Below are 20,223 nucleotides of genomic sequence, written 5' to 3'. Positions count from 1 at the left end.
AAAAAAAAAAAAAAAACATAGTTACAAAATTATCAAAATCACTAATTATCACGAAACTATCAAAGGTAAGATTAAACTTAAAATGCCATGTTGATAATTAGAGACAAGTTTCACAAGAAATATGAATTAATAAAACCAATTAATCTTAGACAGCAAACGGCCCAGACAGGTATGCGCCGATAACACGTCAGATTAGATAAAGCCAGAGCAGTCCAACTTTCTGCCAGTTTGTAATCTTCTGGTTGCACCGAGAAAGGTATCATGTAGCCTATTCTGAATGAACTTCAATAATTGGTATATGTATCCTTCTAGTAGCAAATTTAATTTTATGGGTATTTATTATTTTAAAAAAATTAGGATCTCGAGTATTTAAATAAGCAAAGAATACCATTGAAATGGAGAACGCAGTAGTCTTGCTATGCGAAACCAACAGCTTATAAGTTATATGAGAGGTTTAGATTTATATGAGATATACAATAAGGCAAAATATTGCAATCATAAAAAATATTTTAGTTTTCGACGGAAATACACGTTTTAAGGTCCCTAAATAATAATCCAAATAACCAAGTCTCTCAATTTTCACATTTTTTAGGTATTACCGAAAACGGTTCCCTCTCAAAAATATTTCCCTAAAGAACCTTTAATTTTGTTTATATGAAATAATCATCTCTCATTATTGACCAGATCCAAACACTCCCAAATATTAAAAAATAAAAATGTCATTAATTTTGTTAATAAGTACTGTTTGGTAGAAATATTAAGGAATGTTTAAAATACATGGAAACTAAATATGCAATTACATGTGAATTGACTGGTTGATTACAAATTTAAATCCGACTGAGTTATATGAAATTTTGAAGAAAATAAAAATAATAATAATAGTAATTAATACCTTTTAAACGTACTTGGGATTAATGTCTGATTGAAATTTGGAATTCCTATTTTTTTACAACCCCAATATTTTCACTTACTGATATATTCCATAAAGTAATAAGTCAGTGAAAGTAAAAAAAAAAAGTACCTTAAATTTGTTTATTATTACAAATAAACACTCAATGCTAATAATTATAAACAATGGATTAATATAAAATATGTAAGAATCAGATTTTTTTTTCCATGGTACTTATTACATTATCTACATGAAATATATAGCAAGAGGATTGTTATCCTGAATGTAAACAAATTACAAAACGTAAAATAAACGTTCAATTTATTACATCTCAATGTGGTAAATGAATTTTGTGTGATGCAGGGACCAATTTTTTTTTTTCATGACAATTTTTCAAATCATATTGTCAAAAAGTGGTAGGGAGTTGTATTTTTTAAATTTAAACACCACATACCTCGCTGATTATAATATTTAGATTACTAGTCGCTAGTAGCCCGTGGTAAGGTTAATCAGGTAAAATATTTTCACAAGATAACCAATAAAAATATTCATTCCTAAATATAATTATAAGAATATGAGTAAAAAAGGATTACAGAATTTGATTTTAAGCAGAATCATTTACAAAACAAATCATAAAAGGGTTAAAGGGCGAGCTTGAGATAAACAACCAATTTATTTTCATTTAAATTAATGAAATAAATAATAGAATTTGTCACTGAATGCATTCTAATATGGAGATGTGAAAGATTGAAAAAAAAAAAAAGAATTGTACGCTTATTTTTTTTTTCATGTGGAAATACGATATTGACACATTCATCGTTTCTTTGTGCATTCGGTAAACTGATAACATTATCAAACTATTCTGTAATGAACGAACAAAAATAATAATGAAAAATCGCTCAATATGATGAATCGTTCTGCGCATCATTGGGATAGGTTTAGGATAACATCGACGCCAAGGCAACTTTCTTCTGAGATCAAGGACAAGGACTACCTGTTGCGTAAGCAGATCTGCTAAGTTAATTCCGGAACTTTAATAGATTGAGGAAGAGGGCAAAGTAATGAGATGATGTCATAACTGTAGCGATCAATATATAATCAAGAGGCAGTCCACTCTACTAGGTACCAACAAAGCATTACTTGGCCAATACATAACATTTCATTACAAACAGAATAAAATATTATATAGATATACTTAAGAATTTGATAATTTTTCCAAATTTACTGGTTTTATAGCAAAAACGAAATGATGGTACTTTATCGATGCCGATATCATTCTTTAGAACATACCTCCACAATGAACCCCATCTAAGCCCAAATCTTCAAGATAAGAAACAACATAATCTTAGACAATATACCTCCCCCAATGAACCTTATCTGAACCTTAATCTTCAAGGTCAGAAACAACATAATCGTTGCCAACATACCTCTCTCAATGAACCTCATCTAAACCCAAATCTTCAAGGTCAGAAACAACAAAATCTATGATTGCATGCCTTCACTAATATCCCTTTCTTTACATTTCTCCACCAATATACACCATCTTAACCCTAATCTTCAAGGTCAGACCCAACACAACCTTTTATTTCATACTTTACACAATTTACCCCATCTTAACCCAAATTTTTAAGGCCAGGCCCAACGCAACCTTTAACTACATACCTTCACCAATGCAGCACATTTTAACTCACATTTTCAAGATCAGACCGAACAAAACCTTTATCAATGCACCCACTTTAAGACTAAATTTTCAAGGTCAGAGCCAACAAAAAATCAAAGCTCAAAACAAATAATCATACTACACACCTGCCACCAATGAACTGGACTTAGCCCAAATCTGTAAGTTTAGTCCCAACACAACCTTTAACTACATACTTTCACCAATGCACCCTCTTAAAGAGCTAACAAAAGCTCAAAGCTCAATAGCCAAACTAAATATTTCCTCCTATTAACCCCACCGAAACCCAAATTTCTAATGTCAGAAGAACAAAAACTTTAACTACATACTTTCACTAATGCATCAACTTTGAGATTTTCAATTTTCAAGGTCAGAACCAACACAACCCAAACTACATACTTTCACTAATGAACCCCATCTAAACCCAGATCTTCAGGGTTGGGCACAACACAATTTTTTTATTAATGTCGTCCACTGAAATTAAATTTACTGAATGTAGAACTCAATTCAGCGTTCTATATACCCATAGATTAACATTATTGCATCATCCTTCTTCGGACCAAAAATATTCTATATCAATAAATTTAAAAGAATACTGCCTTGTTTTTAATTTTAGTAATTTTTTAAGAAATATAATATGTTTGCAATTTAATTAATATACTCGTTTAAAAACTTAGACTGGCTTTAACTAACGATGGAAGGCTGCAAACGTTTTTACGACTTCAATGGAACTTTTTTTTGGTGATCCTATTTCGAAAAATATTAGACACTTGTCCGAGAATTCTTGGCAATGCGCCCTAGGAGTCCATAAAAAAAAGTACAATTTTAGAAATAGAATTTATAGGATCGTATGGTACCTTTGCGGGGCATGTATTTAATGGTTATAATACAGTAATCGATAACAAACCAATTAACCATAACAACTACCTTGCCTTTATAACCATCTACCGCTTGCTAGATTATTTACTAAAGCGGTATTTTTGCTAATAGCTTTGATCTGTGATGGTTAATTTGGTTTATTTATATTAACCCATAAGAAATTTATATTAGCTAATACACGTTACTTAAACAATTTTATTTACAACAAATCAATATCGGCTGCATAAAAGATGTGCACCAATGGGCAATACCCGTGTATACTAGAAGTTTTTAGCATATACATGGCATACCTAATCTAGTCGAATGGTTCCAACCATGAAGATCATTCCTTAAATTAAAAAACAACACTAAGGGCAGTGAATGCTACACAGTCAGAGCAGGATAAACCTAGAAATCCTAAAACCTAAAATCAACATAGAATAGATTGGGGTAGGTCATAGTTTTAGTGGAAGTAGTTGAATCCATCCTATACAAAAATACCTAAAATGAGAGAAATTGGTAAAGTCTGTCAATATGGTTTAGAGCAGTAACTTCCAAACTTCTCGGCGCGCCGTGGTGCCGTCATAAGGGCGCCGCGAAATATTCAATTTAACAATTTCACAATTTTCTTGGAATTTCCAAGTTATGGAAAATAAAAATTATTGAAGAGTGTATCAGTGATTGTTTTCCCTTGGTGCACCACTTTGTATCTTCCAATGAAATTAATTTGTCTTGCAATATGAAACCCATTTTTTTTGATCACCTATCAGAACTTATAAAAAAGTTCGAAAAATACTTTGAAGCAGGTATAAATTTACATGGATTTGAGAATTTCCATAGAGCCAAAGCTACATCAGAATTTACTTCTTTAGGAGAGGAATCTCTTATTGTCTTGCGATAATACTTTAAATTTAAAATATAGCAGGTTATGGTACTTTCTGATTTTTGGTTATCAGTAAAAGAGGAATATGCAACGCTTAGTGGTAAAACTCTAGGAATATTAATTCCATTTGCAACATCCTATTACTGCGGTTTTTTATTAGTTTTTGGCAGTCACGGTAATAAAAAGTAAATATCATTCAAAAATTAACGTTGAACAAGAAATAAGGGTCGCCATAAAAAATTTTATTGCGAAATTAGAGAAGTTGTGAAGTGAACATCAAGCCCATCAATCCCATTAATAATTTTAATAATGTTAATCATCAATGGACGTTCAATAAAGTGTTTGTACATTTAAAATTCCTGTTTAATTAATTTTTCAACTAACCTAACTAACCTGGTGGTCGCCAAGTCTCAACATGGATATTAACAAAGCAGTTAAATTAGATATTTTATATCATCAATAGTAAGAATCTGTTTTTAATTGTTCGCTGTTACATGGGTAATCGCTTTTAAAAAGGAAAGTTTTCCAATTTTTTTAAGAAAGTAAAAAATTTAGAAAAAGATCTGATGTATTAATGGCGCCACAGAAAAATCAGATTATTTATGGAACCACAAACTTAAAAAAGAATGGGAACCTCTGGATATGAGAATGATTAATGTAAATATAAATATTAGGTCGAACGAAACATTTTTTTTCTCTATCACAAAAAAGATACATGTAACCTCCAGTAGGTCTAAGTAGTACAAGCAAATCCAAACAGCAACCTATATTTTCCAACAAAGTTGGTCAAAACCGTTACCTACCCCAAGTCCCCTGGAACCGAAACCTGTTCAACACTATTATGAGCACGGGACACTCGTTAGTTGGTCCGACTAGGACATAAGTAGCCTTAACAAACCATTTATCCCAAGCCCGATATCTGAATGTCTATCTCACGTGTTTAGTGTGCATTGGGTAATCAGTCGAATAGCATCAACTAAACCATTACGACTTGGTCTAATGAATAAATATGAGATGGTCGAGGTGCGGTCAGCAAACAAACAAAAACTTATTTTTGCTGACCGCACGCCAGACCATCCTCTCCTCGTATTAATCTACGGTAAACTATTAACACCTCATGAATTAATATATGAAATTTTTAGGGAACCCGAATGTTAGAAACCTATACAATCAGTTTCTACTTGTATATTCGTCCTTCAAGGTCAGCCGTTGATACAATCCTCCCACCTATGCCTAGGTCTATCGCCCAATGAACACTGCGGTCTTATAGAGCCAAATAACAGGCTCAAAACTTCATTTTTGATTAATTATTATTAGGAAAAGTTAAACCTATTAAAAGGAACTAGACTAAACATCAAGCCAGAGGATGTAAATAAAAGAAATAAAAGTTTCAGTAAAAATTTAACCCACTAAAGAACTGTTTCTATCTTAAGTGTGTGAATTTATCATCTAAAATGTTCTCATCAATAACACAAAGGCTCTATTTAATAAACTATTAATACGTTTTTATAAATTCATAAGGTAGCGTGGAAAATTTTTAAACATAAATATAATTAAATACATTTTTTAAACAATATTATCAACTTTGCGCATGGGTTTCATAGTTTAATATGTTTAAAAATGGAAGCTCTCATGAATATTCAACAGAAGAGAAAATTGAGAAAAACATTTTTAAAAACATAAATGTTATATTCAGAAATTTTTCCTACACATTATGAATTTATAAAAGTGCATTAATAATTTTTTAATAGGGTTTACATATTTGTTACTGATTTAGGCATTTTTAAATTAATCAAATTCTCGATTAGTTTTGATCAGAATAATGTTTGAGCGGAAATGTAACATCATATGAATTGAAAACCTAAATTCAGAAACGTCCATATGATTAGGTAAAATTTCTGAACATAAAATTTATGTTTAAAAAATATTTTTTTCATTTCGCACAAGCATTTCACAATTTTTTACTAACATTTTTAATATTCTTATTATAACACACGACTAAAAAGTTTATCAAACCCTTGCAAAAAATAGATAAAACTATATTTAAGAAATGTAATATTTATGTTTACAAAATTAGCTTCTGTAAAATGAATTTATAATAATGTATTAATAGTTACTGCTTTCCAAGTAATACCTTGTTCAAGGCCACGGCCTGGGGCGCTGACTTTTTTCATTGAGTGGCGGTCCCACAAAATGAAAAACTTGATCCCCAATCATGGTTAAGCAGTATAGAACTCCAATGGAAATCTTGGCCGGAAAAAAAAATGATTGAGTTTATTAAATATAGTAAGCTCCCACTCAACTCTTCAATTAGGGACGAGCAAGTTTATTAACTAAAGCAGTTTAACTTGAGAATTTAAAGGAAAAATTATAAGTGTGGTAGTTTGGTCGTTGAACATTATCAACCAACAGCCACGATAACAAATCTTATGCATTGACAAGGTCAAGTATATAGGTTAAGTTGTAACCTTTTTTTTACTCAACGATACACTGGCCGGTAGTAACTTAAAATCAACGATACCTTTTTTTGTTTAGTAAATCTGCCACATTGATACTGGACTAATTGGGGAAAATATTTTTGGCCGAAGGGATCGGAGTCGACGGAAAATGTGAGAGTATACATAACGATAACTTTAAACCCATCAAGTAAAATTTATTATTGCATAATATCAAGAGGCTGGAGAGGCTCCTTGTAATTTCATTGAATTTTTCACTTGGGGTATTTCGGAGCGTGGTTTTTGGAACGTATTGCTGGACTCGAATTGCCCATGAAACATCAGTATCCATATTTCTATTTTATCTAAGCTTTAAGATATTAAAGTTGAATTTAAATATTAAAGTCATTGATGTACTAAATCGAAAATAAAATAAAAAAACTGTAATATGCAATATAACCTTCTTTTGCTAATTTATGAATACACCTTTATTTAAGAAATCCTTTCTAAATATAGACATTAGATGCTGATTTAATGCAGTTAAAATATTTTTATGAGAGTAAAATTTACTTAATGATACCGATAAGCAACGATAGAATAACTATGATGATACCGTTAAACACTAGAATGATCTGTGTTAAAATGAACGATAAAGAAGTTGAATAAATGGTGCTGGTAATAATAAAACCTCATTTGACCAAAATAAATGAATTTTAATTACTAACAAAAATTCAATAAAGTGTTTACCCTTTATTGGGTAAAAATCGTGAATCTGACCAAATCACCTCCTTGCTTAACCGTCTAGTAACAGTACTTTTTTCTTACAATGTACTGCACCCATTGACCCTTCATGGAGAGTAGCAGTATAGATTTAATTTTTTAATTTCTAACAGAAAATCTTGTTTAATGTGAACTCATGCGAATTCATGTACTTTTTATTGTATTCCAAATGATTCACTCCGTGTAGTATTTTTAGCATTTGAAAACTAGATGACCGAGTTATTCCTTTATTTATGTCCCCTCCTATGCAATAGATATTCTTATCACGTTACACTAACCTTCGCCTATGTGAGGCAGTCATTTCTAAACCCGCCTCAAGTTCACCTTGAACTTGTGTCTTGGTCTAACTACTTAATGAAATATTGTAGCATTTTTTTTTTTTTAATTTTGACAGTAATTGTTTTGTTTTTTCAACTAATTATAATTTTCAAACGAATTTACGGTATAATTAAATATCTTGAATCAGATTAATGTAAAATGATAATGATTATAATAGAAATCATCAATCCATAGCACTCCATTATTCAAATTAATAAACGTTTTTTTAAATTATCTATTGATTCCTAAAATTATGTGTTTCGGCGACTATAAAACTATATGTCGAGGCGATTGACAAATTTAAACCAATTTAGTAACCACAATGGCTTAGTGTACTACAAGTTCGCTACCATTATAGCTGCCTATCTACAACATGTCCCAACTCCCATTTACGCCTCGGTCCGTACACCGATTCAGTGATGATTAACTTTTTATAAATTAGTTCATTATTAAGGCCATAAAACTTTACAAGCCGACCTCAACCGTCATATTGGCCCTATAATGAATGTTAAGAGATCAATGACAGTAATGGTATTTTTCTGAATTTAAAAAAAAATGAGTAGGGCGTTCAAGCCTACAACACAACCTTCCGGAAGACAGGGAAGGGCCCCACTCCCATATTTCAAGTGCGAATCCATTCGACCTAGCTGGGAGGAAGTTCCTGTGTTTGTCTCCACACTCCTCATCTGTCATGATAATTTATTTTTTAACAATGATGACATAATAGAAAATAATACTATCAGAATGGCGTTTAAAAATAGTGAGAATTATTTATTTACACCCGGGCGCTGAGGAGAATGGGGGATACGACGCAGAGTAGTTCGTTAAATTTTAGTAGCAATAGAATACTTTAGTCAATGTCTAAGTAAGTCGGGAAGTTGGAGTCCGTGTACCTTAGCAACCTCATGTCTGTGACGGTGTCGGTTGATTTCTATTATTTTGTTTTTATTCCCACGGAATGGAGCCTTGACCCTTCAACTGTGGTTAGAATAGGTTCGTTACCTAAATAATAAACCCTCTTATGTGAGAAAGGAACATGTCAGGGTAAGCAAAACAAAAATGGTGGGGGAATTAGTCATTGTCATCGATTTTCTAATAGGACATATCGTTAATAAATATATTATTTTTCTAGATCTTTATTATGAGAATTATTTTTAAAAATGTATTCAAAACCGAACTTAAGTGGAAACATTTGGAGTGTACTATATACAGAAAAATCACTGTAAGATTGGACAAAAATAGTTTTACAGCTTGTAGTAATGCAAACATTAACGAAACTATAAAACATGCCTCTAAGACAATTAGTTTACGTTGAGGTATGGATGTTGGAAGAGCGTCGGAGCCCAACAACAAAGAAGACTGATGAGATGGCGTTGTTTACCAACGGGGACAAACAAAGCAATAGCCCAACCAGCGGTCTACAAGGACACCAGTATCCGGTCATGGCTTTGTCTTCCGCTCCTAGCCGCAGCTGCCAATCTCCCTTATCACTTTCTCCACACGACAATGTCACGCTAGCTCAGGCAATATCATGGCACTGGGAAAAATTATAAACAAGGATTTATAACACGGTGTAACATCTACTAATGGACACTCCTCAAAAACGGAGATCCCTGGTAATGGATAATTTTATTGAGATCACGGCCAATAGGGTGCATATTTAAGGCACTTGAACCTCTCTTTTTCGCAACTTCTCCACTCTGGACACCGACACCAATTTTATTCCCAATCAGTATTTTCACTCCTTTATCATGGGCAAAGTAAAAAAAAAAAAAATCGAAAACTAAATTGTATGAATGACTTATTTTAGGAAAAAGTTACATAAATCAGGTTTTAGCCGCCCATATTAGAGAGCATAAACGAAAATTTATATTATAAAAAAATAATGCATAAAGTATTTTATATTAGTTATTTAAGAACCTTTTCATTTTCATTTCAAATTAGAAAAAAAATAATATGATTGAACATGATTGCGACGAGTTTTTTTTTCTTCGGAAGTATCAAGTAATTCTTTTTCTTCGGTCCGGTCAAAAAGTAACAAAAAATAGTTTTCAAATATTTCTTTGCCGAAGTATCGCGCCAATTTACAACGGCTAAAAAAACAAAAAAACAATTGCAGGTTGTAAGTTGCAAAGGCAGAGTGGGGCGAAATGTCATCAAATGACGACCATCTCTTTCATATTCAGTTACGGTCAATCATTTTCGATGTAATATAGTAAATATTTATACCAGTTCGTTTAAGTGTTCTTTTTATATTAAACTCTCTTAACGGAAACTTCTGCATAATTTTCCACGTGTGCCCGTTACATAGACGTTTCATCGTAGTAGGTTACAGTAGGGAGTCCCGATATTAATCAACCTCTCCTTGATCGTTTTAATTATTTTTTTAACCACTTCTGAACATGAAATTTTTGAAATCCAGCCTTATTTCATATATAAGTGTAATAGCTATTAATAATTTCAGCTTCATGGGCAGTGTTGTTTTTGAGATACACAGATCACAGATAAAAGAATATGAGAGAGTTGTATCGTTTCTTTTATATGTTTCAGAAAACGTACATGTTTCGAGTTATTTGGAAAACGTTATTTTTAACTCAAGAAATAATTTTTTAAAACATGTTAAAAGTTCCTTTTTTTTTTTTAAACCATATTGCACATTTACAACATAAGGAGAACCGCCATTAATTAATTCAGCTTCATAGTCATTGTCGTTCTTGAGATACAGTTTTATCAATAAGCGAATGAGTGAGTGGTATTTGTCCTTTTATATGTTAAGAAAACATAAAATAGGTTTCCACCATTGCCGATACAGGTACAGTTTAGATGATTTTTTTAGGTTCTAAAAATATTTTTTAAAAGACCACTTCCAAAAAATGTAGTTCCAATTTTTTTTAACCCACCCTTATTGCACGTATATAGCACAAGGATAACTATTATTAACAATTTCAGTTTCAGAGGTATTGTCGTTTATGAGTTTACGGTACCTATTCTATTTAAGATAAAGATAATACGGGTTTTAATTAAGATTATGATTGTTTTGTTTAGAAGAAAATTAAACTACATTTTAAATGAGTACTTATAAAGCTACAGGAGATGTGTATTTGTCGAGTTATTCCAAAAAGTAAACGATTTCTTCTACCAAATATTGTCCACATAGATCTGCCCAATGATGTCCGTCCGAACCCAAACCAAGCAGATCAGTCTTCACAAGATACTCCAATCTATGCTTTGGTCTACCCCTCTTACGTTTACCAGTGGGTTAAATTAAATTTTAATTAACAATAGAATTTTATTTTTTAACCATCATTTTTTTATACCAGAAAGTATCCGATTTATTTGTTCAATCAAACTCATTACACATATAAAGCATAAGAATAATCTCCAATAATAATTTAAACTTTATGGGCACTTTCGTTTTTGAGATAGTGATCAATAAGTGGTTACAAAAATGTATAAACCGGTTTTATTATATAGATTGACAATGAAACTGACTCCCCTTTCCCCCAAAAAACCAGTTTTCTTTGTTGATGCAAAATTGAAATATTCGTTTTTAATCCCTGAAAGAGATTCAATAGCCTTAGTTCTCACCACAGAAGTTACATAATGCAGAACCATGAAATTTAATTAAAACTCATTACATTCACCTATTTTTTTCTTTTTGTTATCAAGGTACCTTTGGATTATTATTATTTTAAACCATTAAAAATATTATGTTATTAAATCGAATGACTGTTCCATAAATTCAAAAACACATTAAGAACACTAATGTAAGTTCAAAACACCTACCAACAACAGATACTTAAAAAGAAAAATTATAAAAATATTTTTATTGTTTCCTACATACTATATTAAAAGTAATAAACTAATACTACCAATGGCAATTTTATTTTGAAAGGCAATTTAAAATCATATGATTTTCATTTCTTGAGATGATTATAAACCTTAGGATTTTCATGACTTTTACTAAAATTATAATAGATATTGTGAAAATCATACATAAAATTACAAATACAATGTTTTCCTCATAAAAAATCAAATTACTTTTGATTAAAATAACAAAATTGCTGATTAAGCAACAAAATGCAATGAAATTATTATTTTTTGTTGTTCTATAATTCATTTCCAAGAATAAACATCCAGAGCAAACAAATTTTAAAAAATAGTTCTTTTAAAACTAACCTCTATCACCCAGTCATTAAAATATACATTAACCATGAACTAATGACAGGTAAAACAGAAATTTAGTAACAAATTACATATTCCCCTAAGCTTACAATTTTCCTAAATAATTAAAATAATAATAATCACTAAAATTGGAATATACAACCGACACAGAAGAAGCATTCACTTTTTGAATTATAAAAAAAAAAAATGGTACTGTAACGTGGAATACTTAATCGATAAAGAAAATAACAGAATTTGAAGAATGTTTGCATCGAACATTAAATTTTAAAATTAAAGCAGTAAAATATTCAAGCGCAAAAGCATTATGTCTATATTTATTGTTTTGAGCAATGAATAATTCCTGAAAATAAAATATTTAAATTTACGGTGTTTCGCATTAAAATTTAACAGGATTCTGATATAGGTATTAGCATTTTATGTTATGGAGGAATGTGCTACAAATTCTACAAACGGATAAGGATACCAAGCCAAACAAGAAAACAAAGTTGTTTTAGATTCTAAAACATGAACATGAAAAACATTTATAGTAAACCAGTCAAATTTTGATAATATAAAGTGCTATTTTCTGTGTCAGTCTACAACACTTAAAAAAGGGTAGAGTAAAAAATAAATAAAAATAAAAACACAGTAATTATTTTTTAGATATTTATTTATCTATACCACAATGGTCAAATAGACAATTTTATAACTTTTAGATTTCATGTACAAAACAACTTTTAATACAACATTAAAGATTTAGTAAGGTTAATTTTTCTTGAGAGTTGGCGACATCCTTGTTCTTCTTCGAGCAAACCTGTTCTTTTTTTTCAATTTATTAATTTTTTTTGTAGGGTATATCATGCATTACAATGCAAACAACAATCAGCAAACAACTTTTTAGATACAATTGTTAGGAATTTTGAAATACTTACAGCAAAATATTACATCATGCATACATAATGTAGAAACAACAAAAATTTAACTATAGAATTATAAGCACACTCATCCATAACATTATATTCACCAGGATTATCAATTGCCAAAACTCTCTCAAGGGATAGAGTTGTTTTTATCTTTGAGATATTAAATAACATAAAACTTGTAAAATAATGTGAACAACGATGAAGAACCTGAGAAATAAAAAAGTAATATATGCATATAAAAATGGATATATGCTATAGTATTGTTTACTTACTGAGTACTCATTACACATGACATAAAAACTTCAGACAAATCTGACATGTCTGCATTAAAGTTAATTTAAAAATTGATCCTACTTAAAGGCAGATTTAATTTTCTGTGACAAATACCATATATACACACATAATGAAGGCAGTTTAATCATTTGATTTAGACAAAAACTTTTTTTGGCAATTGATTAAAATTACATAAAAAATACTTCAACTGGACAGATAAGATATTTATGTACACCATTTAAACTACAATTATAATAACTTAAGTATAACATCAATCTTAAATAACAATATAATTTAAATCTTATTTAACATGTCTTTTTACCTGGATTAATCATAATGAAGACAGTTGCAAATAACACAACCCTGAAGGGGTATGAAAAAAAGTTTCCCTAGTAATAAAACCTCTTCATAACCTGCTAAATGAACAAATGAATTTATCCAGTCCACAGCATGTCTCTACAAAGCATCTTTTCCAAAAAGAAGACTAAACTCAAACTAGATAGTTGCATGTCAGTAGGCACACCGCTATAATCGAAAAGAGATAAAAAAAAAACGGTACAATTCGAAGGATGAAATCGCGAAACAATACTGAGCTCTATACGGAGGTTTTGCTAGGAGCGACTCCTCTTGTAGAGGGCAGCACATGGCAGGCACGACCAACACTTGATCCCACTTGGGGATATTTTGAAATACCTTCCAAAATTAGCATTGACTTTGACTTTTCATTCAGCGAGCATTTTAAATTTTTGGATCCACCATCACGGAAATCAGATTATTACAAAATAAAAAACTTCTAGGAATATCGCAATATCAAAGTAAATTCTATGAAAGAGGGGGGACTCATTTACTGGTCTATGCAACGTCGTAGTAGTTCAGGTAGGATAGCGTAAAAACTATCTGCTAAGATCGCAATGGTGAAAAAAAGATTTTTTGTTTTTTCAAAACGAATTGAAATAGTCCTTGAGAGATTTTTAAAAACTCTGTTTGCAAAAATTGTTCTATAACCCTATTATAATGTATTTATATAATTATAATTATAATTCATTAATACAGCGAAAAATAATTATTTTAATGCCAATATTCTGTACTTTTATTTTATTTTTTTGGACTCCTCAGGATGTAACAAATTTATCTGCTAAATAATTCTGAAGTGTATATAAGAAGAGAAATAATTATGATTTTTATAACCAACTAATCTTAATAATTTAGCTCTTTGAGTATCATGTGTTCATAGAAAGCTAGTATCTACAAAGGTACCTTAAAACGATTGCCAAACTTAAGGAAATTCGCACATTCACAAACGTGAAGATGTGTTATTTGTATTGACTGATAGAAATTTATTATAATCTTGTAACGGTTTGATACCTTACAATGCTCTTAGGCAATAAAAGTATATTTGTTTTTATTATTATTGAGTGCATATATATTTTTTTTGAATTATGTATTTGTATTTGTTTTGAAATAATAAAATCGATAGGAAGGTGAGATGAAAAAAAAAAAGCAAAGGCGGAAATCAAAGGACACTTGTGCTGCATCCACACGTTTGTGTTCAGTTAGCCTTTTTGCTAACAGACAAATATTTGAGTTCTCTTTTTCTTAATTAATTACAGAATTTCCCCAATATTCAGATTCAATAACTCCATATTGAACATTTTAAAATTCTATCAATCCGGTGTAAATACTTTGTTTTATATATTATCAATTAACTTAACAGTTTATTTTTATTTAACACAACACAAATATAAGTTTATAAAGGCATTATATGAGGCGTGCACCCTCAAAATCAGCTCTATCCAAATCTATAAAACGTTTCAGAAGAGCTCATTACTTCATGTTCCCTGGGTAGGAGATGGTTCTGCTTCTTACCGCTTGGCAGTATGATGTAGTGTATCGACAACATGCGGAGAATAGAAAAAAATGTGGATGGATCTGATTTTGACACTACATACCTCATTGGATAATGAAATTAACAAGTATTTGATAAAAAATCCAGAATGAAAGTTTGATTTATAAGTTATGAAGTATCATCAAGTATCATCAAGTGTAGATGATAGACAACTTAGTTTGCTGATATTTATATTCCGTTTCATTTAGCCAATCTTTAATTTGTTCCGTTATACAATGAAAATCGAGTAAATCAAATGATATAGGCGAAAAAGTCAAAAGAATAAAACAAGCCTGTGGATACCGACTTTTGTTTCTTTCTTAGTTTAGCAACTAACTTGAATGTGCAGTAAGTCCCAAACGTGTGGAACCTTTTTAATACCCCAATGTGCATTTTTACTAACGTTCAGAAGATTAGATTCGTTATTCCTATTTTCGAAACTGGTGATAGATCTCAGAAGTTAGAAATATAATAAACCAATTATTTAAGTCACCTGTTTTGTCTAATTATATCCAAACTTTTCCGATGTTTTGTGTGCCTGAATAACATGGTTTTATGAAAAATAAATCAGTAGTTACTAATTAACATATTTATCAAACTTTTATTTTTGTTTATTGCTTTGGATAGCAATTATTAAGTTGATTCAGTACTAACTGTTATTTATTAATGATATTTATATGAGATACACAAGCGTGTATTATTCCTTTTATTTGCTGATGTCCTCACTATTTTTAAAATTATTAATTCTCTTTCTACTGCCTTAATTATACAAGATGATCTCAACTCCTTACATAAATGGTGTGTAGATAATGATCTCGAAATAAATATCTCTAAATGCGTTGGTGTTTTTATAATTACCCCCATATGCCGAAAATATGAATATTTAGCATATGGGGATAATAGTATACCATTCGATTTGTTTTTGGATAGACAATAACAAAAATATTTTGTCAATTGAATTAAATTAATTGAAATGCTACGATCACAAAAATCCAAAATCGCTTTCTGTATAGTATGTCAACAAAATAATAGTATTAAAATAATTTAACCCGAATAGACTAAAAAAGTGAAATAAAATATTTTTTTATGGAGAAATAAAGTTGATATTAGTTTTTCGGGTCACAAAAAACCCTTAAAACCAAACTCAGGAGGGTTTAGGAACGTCTCTAAGGAGTTATGAGTTTATTTCGCGAACAAGAGAACATCGGCAGAAAAAAAAGTAACCTCCTAAAATCAAGCCCAAAAATTTTTGATTTGTAGAAAATTCGTAGGTTTTAAAAAAAATGCTAAGAATGAATCTGACTTGATTTTTTTTAAACAAATTTTTTTTTGGTCTACTTCACTGAAAGCTAATTTCGATTTTTGTATACACTTCAGCTCATTTAATACAATCAACAATATTTTATTCTTATTCAACAAAAATAAAAAATCGATTGGTATGTAACAATCATAAAATACATGTAGAGCGAAGGCGGCATACAATAACAAAATATTTTTTAAATTATGTATTTTTTTTCTTGGTTCCTAAGGCGCATTGGCAAGAACCTTTGGACACGTGTTTCAACATAGAATCATCAAAAAAAGTTTCATAGAAATCGATTATCGGCCTGGAATTTAGGCATAAACGTCAGAACTCAATAAAAAAAGTTTTCATTATGTTAATAATAGTTTTGAATAATTTTTATAATAGTTACAAAATACAATTATGCGTATCTGATTGTACAAGAGCTTAAGAGGAGATAAACGGTAGTTATTTCACCCCAATTTTTCCTTAGTTTTATGCATAATTGCTAGTCAAAATTGATGAGTAAGGGAAATAAAAAATTTCGATGGTTTAAAATATTTAAAAAAAAAAATTTTCATACGGAGGTCTATACCTTTAAAACTACCAACAACACTAGAAAATCTAAGGGGACATCATTTATAGTAAAGAGTAAATTTGCTAAAATATGAGCTCTAATGGAGGCTATTTACGTTTAATAGTTCCCGAGATATAGTTTTTTAAAAAGGCAACATTTCATAAAAAATATTCTGAAAAATTAGAAGTTGGCGAATTTATTTCGACAAATCTATTTCTCAAAAACCATTGAACGTACATATTAGCCTAGTCTATTAGCACTCAAATAAAAGTTAGTTTAATCTACTATAATATAGTTTATCCTCGCAGGAATAATAGTTTTTATGATATTTGCTATAATCAATTGATTTATAGTTTGGACAAAACTTCAAGTGCAAAATTATAAAAAATTATAAATCTTAATATGCGAATATCATAAAAAATTCAACCCTACGAAGATACGAGTCATGAACTATTTTATAGTAAGTTAAAGTACCTTTATTTTGAGTGTTGGAAGATACATGCATATCTTTTGGTTCCTGAGATATATTTTTGCAAATATCAAACATTTTATCCGAAAAACTAGAAATTAACATTTTGTGAATTTATTTTGTTAAATATCATATAATCTACTACTCCTACGAAGATACACATTATTATCTACCTTATAGTACATTTAACTAGCTATACTTTGAGTGCTGGCAGACATCTGTATGTCTTATGGTTTCTGATATATATACATTTCTCAAAATGCATTCTCTAACTTCTGATTTTTCAGAGCATTTTTAATGAAATGATGCTTTTAAAAAACTATAGCTCGGGAACTATTGTACGGAAATAGTTCTATTAGGGATCATATTTTAGCATATTTACTCTACTTCGAATGTTGTTTTCTAGTTTGGTAGTCATAATGTATAACTAATAATATGTAATAATGATATAGAGCTTCGAATCGAAAGTTAATTTTTTTAACGCTTAGAAACATCCGCCTGTTTTTATTCTCCCTATCTACACTTGGCAGACTCATCAATTTATACTATTAATTATTTATAGTTTTCATTAAACTAATAAAAAATTAGGGTGAAATAAATGTGGTTTTTTGTCCCTGGCTCTTGTACTATAAAGGTTTCCAAAGATTTTGCGGCTTAATTTGACTTCTAACCTGACTGAAGAGTATTTTCAATGCCCGTCACGCAACTTTTATTGCTGATACATATTAAAGTTTAAACTGAAAATTAATTCACCAGTAATTAATGTTAATAAATAACATTGATATATTAAAAAAAATTAATCGCTAAATGAGATGATAAAGATACCTTGCATCACTGAAAGGTTTCTGTCTCAGTTGCGTGCAATCGTTTTTCCTTGTCACAAAACGGTATTAATTGCATTGTTGCACGTCTTGATTCTTAGCATAAATTTAACTATAACATGCAATAATGTCTTCTTCTGATTTCTACGTGACATGTTGCCAAAACCGGGAGACATTACGAAGTTATAAACTATATTTTTTGATAAGTAATGAATCTATAATGACTGTGTGGGAAGAGGTTGCATTCTAATTACAAACTGGTTTTGCAAGTGACTAATCCCAGACCTATTAAGAACCCGCCTGCAGGGGAACTCGGAGAGGTGTTGGGATACAAATTAAATTTTAAAATCCAGTCCGATGCGCGCATCACACCACTTTCACTAACCATCGAACATTCGTCCTTTCCAACGTTTTGTGTAGATTGGTAGCCTCGTGTTCAAGTTATAGTACCACAAGTATTTTTGTGGTTTTTGATTTTAAAAAATCCATAATTTACTTGATGTGTATATATGTATACAGTTGTAAATATCAATAAATAAATTATTTTAAAAAATCCATAGACCAGGAAAAGTGAAAATTATGAATGAAATTTTTTTATTTTCCTGCTGCTATAAAAATTCGTACTTTATGGTGTATTGAAGTGGGAATAAGGAATATAAATTTTGTTCCTGTCAAGAATACACAGTTTGACGGAAAAGATCGGATATCTCGGCTTTTTCCGTACATATCGGATGTCTCAATTTTTCCTTTTTTTCTCTAGTTATTCATAAAATTCTATAATATTTTGTATTTATGCAAGATCTATTGTTGCTAACAATGCGATATGTTTATTTTTTTTTCAAATAAAAAAAATTAAAGGTACTTTACAAGTAGAATTTTTTTAAATTTGGCATTTAATCCCTGCCAGTCTATTCCAATGAGGATAAATCCTCATTAATTGGTACACATTAATGTACATTGGTACACGCCACGTATAGTAAAAATCCTTGGAGTCGTTTTTCAGAAAATAAAAAAATGTGAAAAATAGATTCTATAAAGTGGCCCTTCCGGTCAGTCGATTTTAGAGAAAAAGTTACTGTTACATCCCAGGTATATACTCGTCTTCAATATGTAATTTCACAAATTAAATATATTTTTTAATTATATTAATTAATTTATTAATATAATATAATTCGTACCGCTTTTCGTTTTTGAGGTAGGCCTACCACACACAGACCATTTTGCGACACTAGGCTAATTGCACTCAGGAGATAATAAAACATGTATTTCCACCGAATTGAAACTAAATTAAGGTAAGGCCCCAATGACTGTTACTTAATTAATTAATATATTCTTATTTATATGTTGTTTTTTGTTTCTATATTTTATTTTTTCACATATTTATTCACCTATACATGCCTTTATAAGTGTATATATATTATATACATCTGTACAATTGAAGGATTTGAACATTTATCTATTTACCAACTTTTTTATGTAATAATTACATTTTTTTTTGTAAAATATGTAATTATTATATAAAAAAATTGGTAAATACATAAATGTTCAAATTCTTAAATTGTTCAGATGTATATGTAATATATATAAACTTATAAAAGCATATATAGGTGAATAAATATGTGAAAAAATAAAATAGAGAGTGGGGTATATGTATGATAAAAAAACAAGAATATATTAATTATGTGATTTTTAAAAAATGTTAAGTTATAAGCAAAATAATTAAAATTGAATGTTAATTAAATTATATTAAATGTAAATTAATGATAAAAAAGTTATTTTTATATGATAAGGTGATAACAGAGTCTTAACCTGTTGAAGGTAGGTTCTGTTTAAAGTGATAAAATATAAGTGAAAAGGATAAGTTTGTTTGTATAGAAGGATTTTTAAATTTAAAATATAAAAAAAGTTATGTAAGTAAGAAATCTATTTAAAAACAAAAATTTTATGAAGTTGTTATGATATTATTTTAATATTTAATTTATTTTAAA

The 20,223-nt window shown here is 29.9% G+C and overlaps 1 protein-coding gene across 5 annotated transcripts in view; it reads right to left on the bottom strand.

Annotated features, from left to right (window-relative positions):
• SNF4Agamma (SNF4/AMP-activated protein kinase gamma subunit) overlaps positions 1 to 20,223 on the bottom strand; it is a 503,643-nt gene that overhangs the window by 463,670 nt on the left and 19,750 nt on the right. The window contains exon 1 of one of the 5 annotated variants that reach the window (XM_067046458.1): positions 13,524 to 13,803. The exons of 1 other annotated variant lie outside the window; for it this stretch is intronic. In XM_067046458.1, coding sequence (XP_066902559.1) covers positions 13,524 to 13,536 — 13 coding nt within the window. In that variant the 5' untranslated portion in view covers positions 13,537 to 13,803. Of the gene's footprint in view, positions 1 to 13,523; positions 13,804 to 20,223 lie in introns of those variants that run through there. 3 more of the 5 variants (XM_067046457.1, XM_067046459.1, XM_067046464.1) reach the window with 3 other exon arrangements.

This window comes from Halyomorpha halys, unplaced genomic scaffold (assembly GCF_000696795.3).
Source record: "Halyomorpha halys isolate HHAL.00 unplaced genomic scaffold, Hhal_1.1 Scaffold533.1, whole genome shotgun sequence".
NCBI lineage: Eukaryota > Metazoa > Arthropoda > Insecta > Hemiptera > Pentatomidae > Halyomorpha > Halyomorpha halys.
The sequence above is the reverse complement of the archived record's forward strand: the minus strand, read 5'-3'. Positions and strand labels throughout refer to the sequence as shown.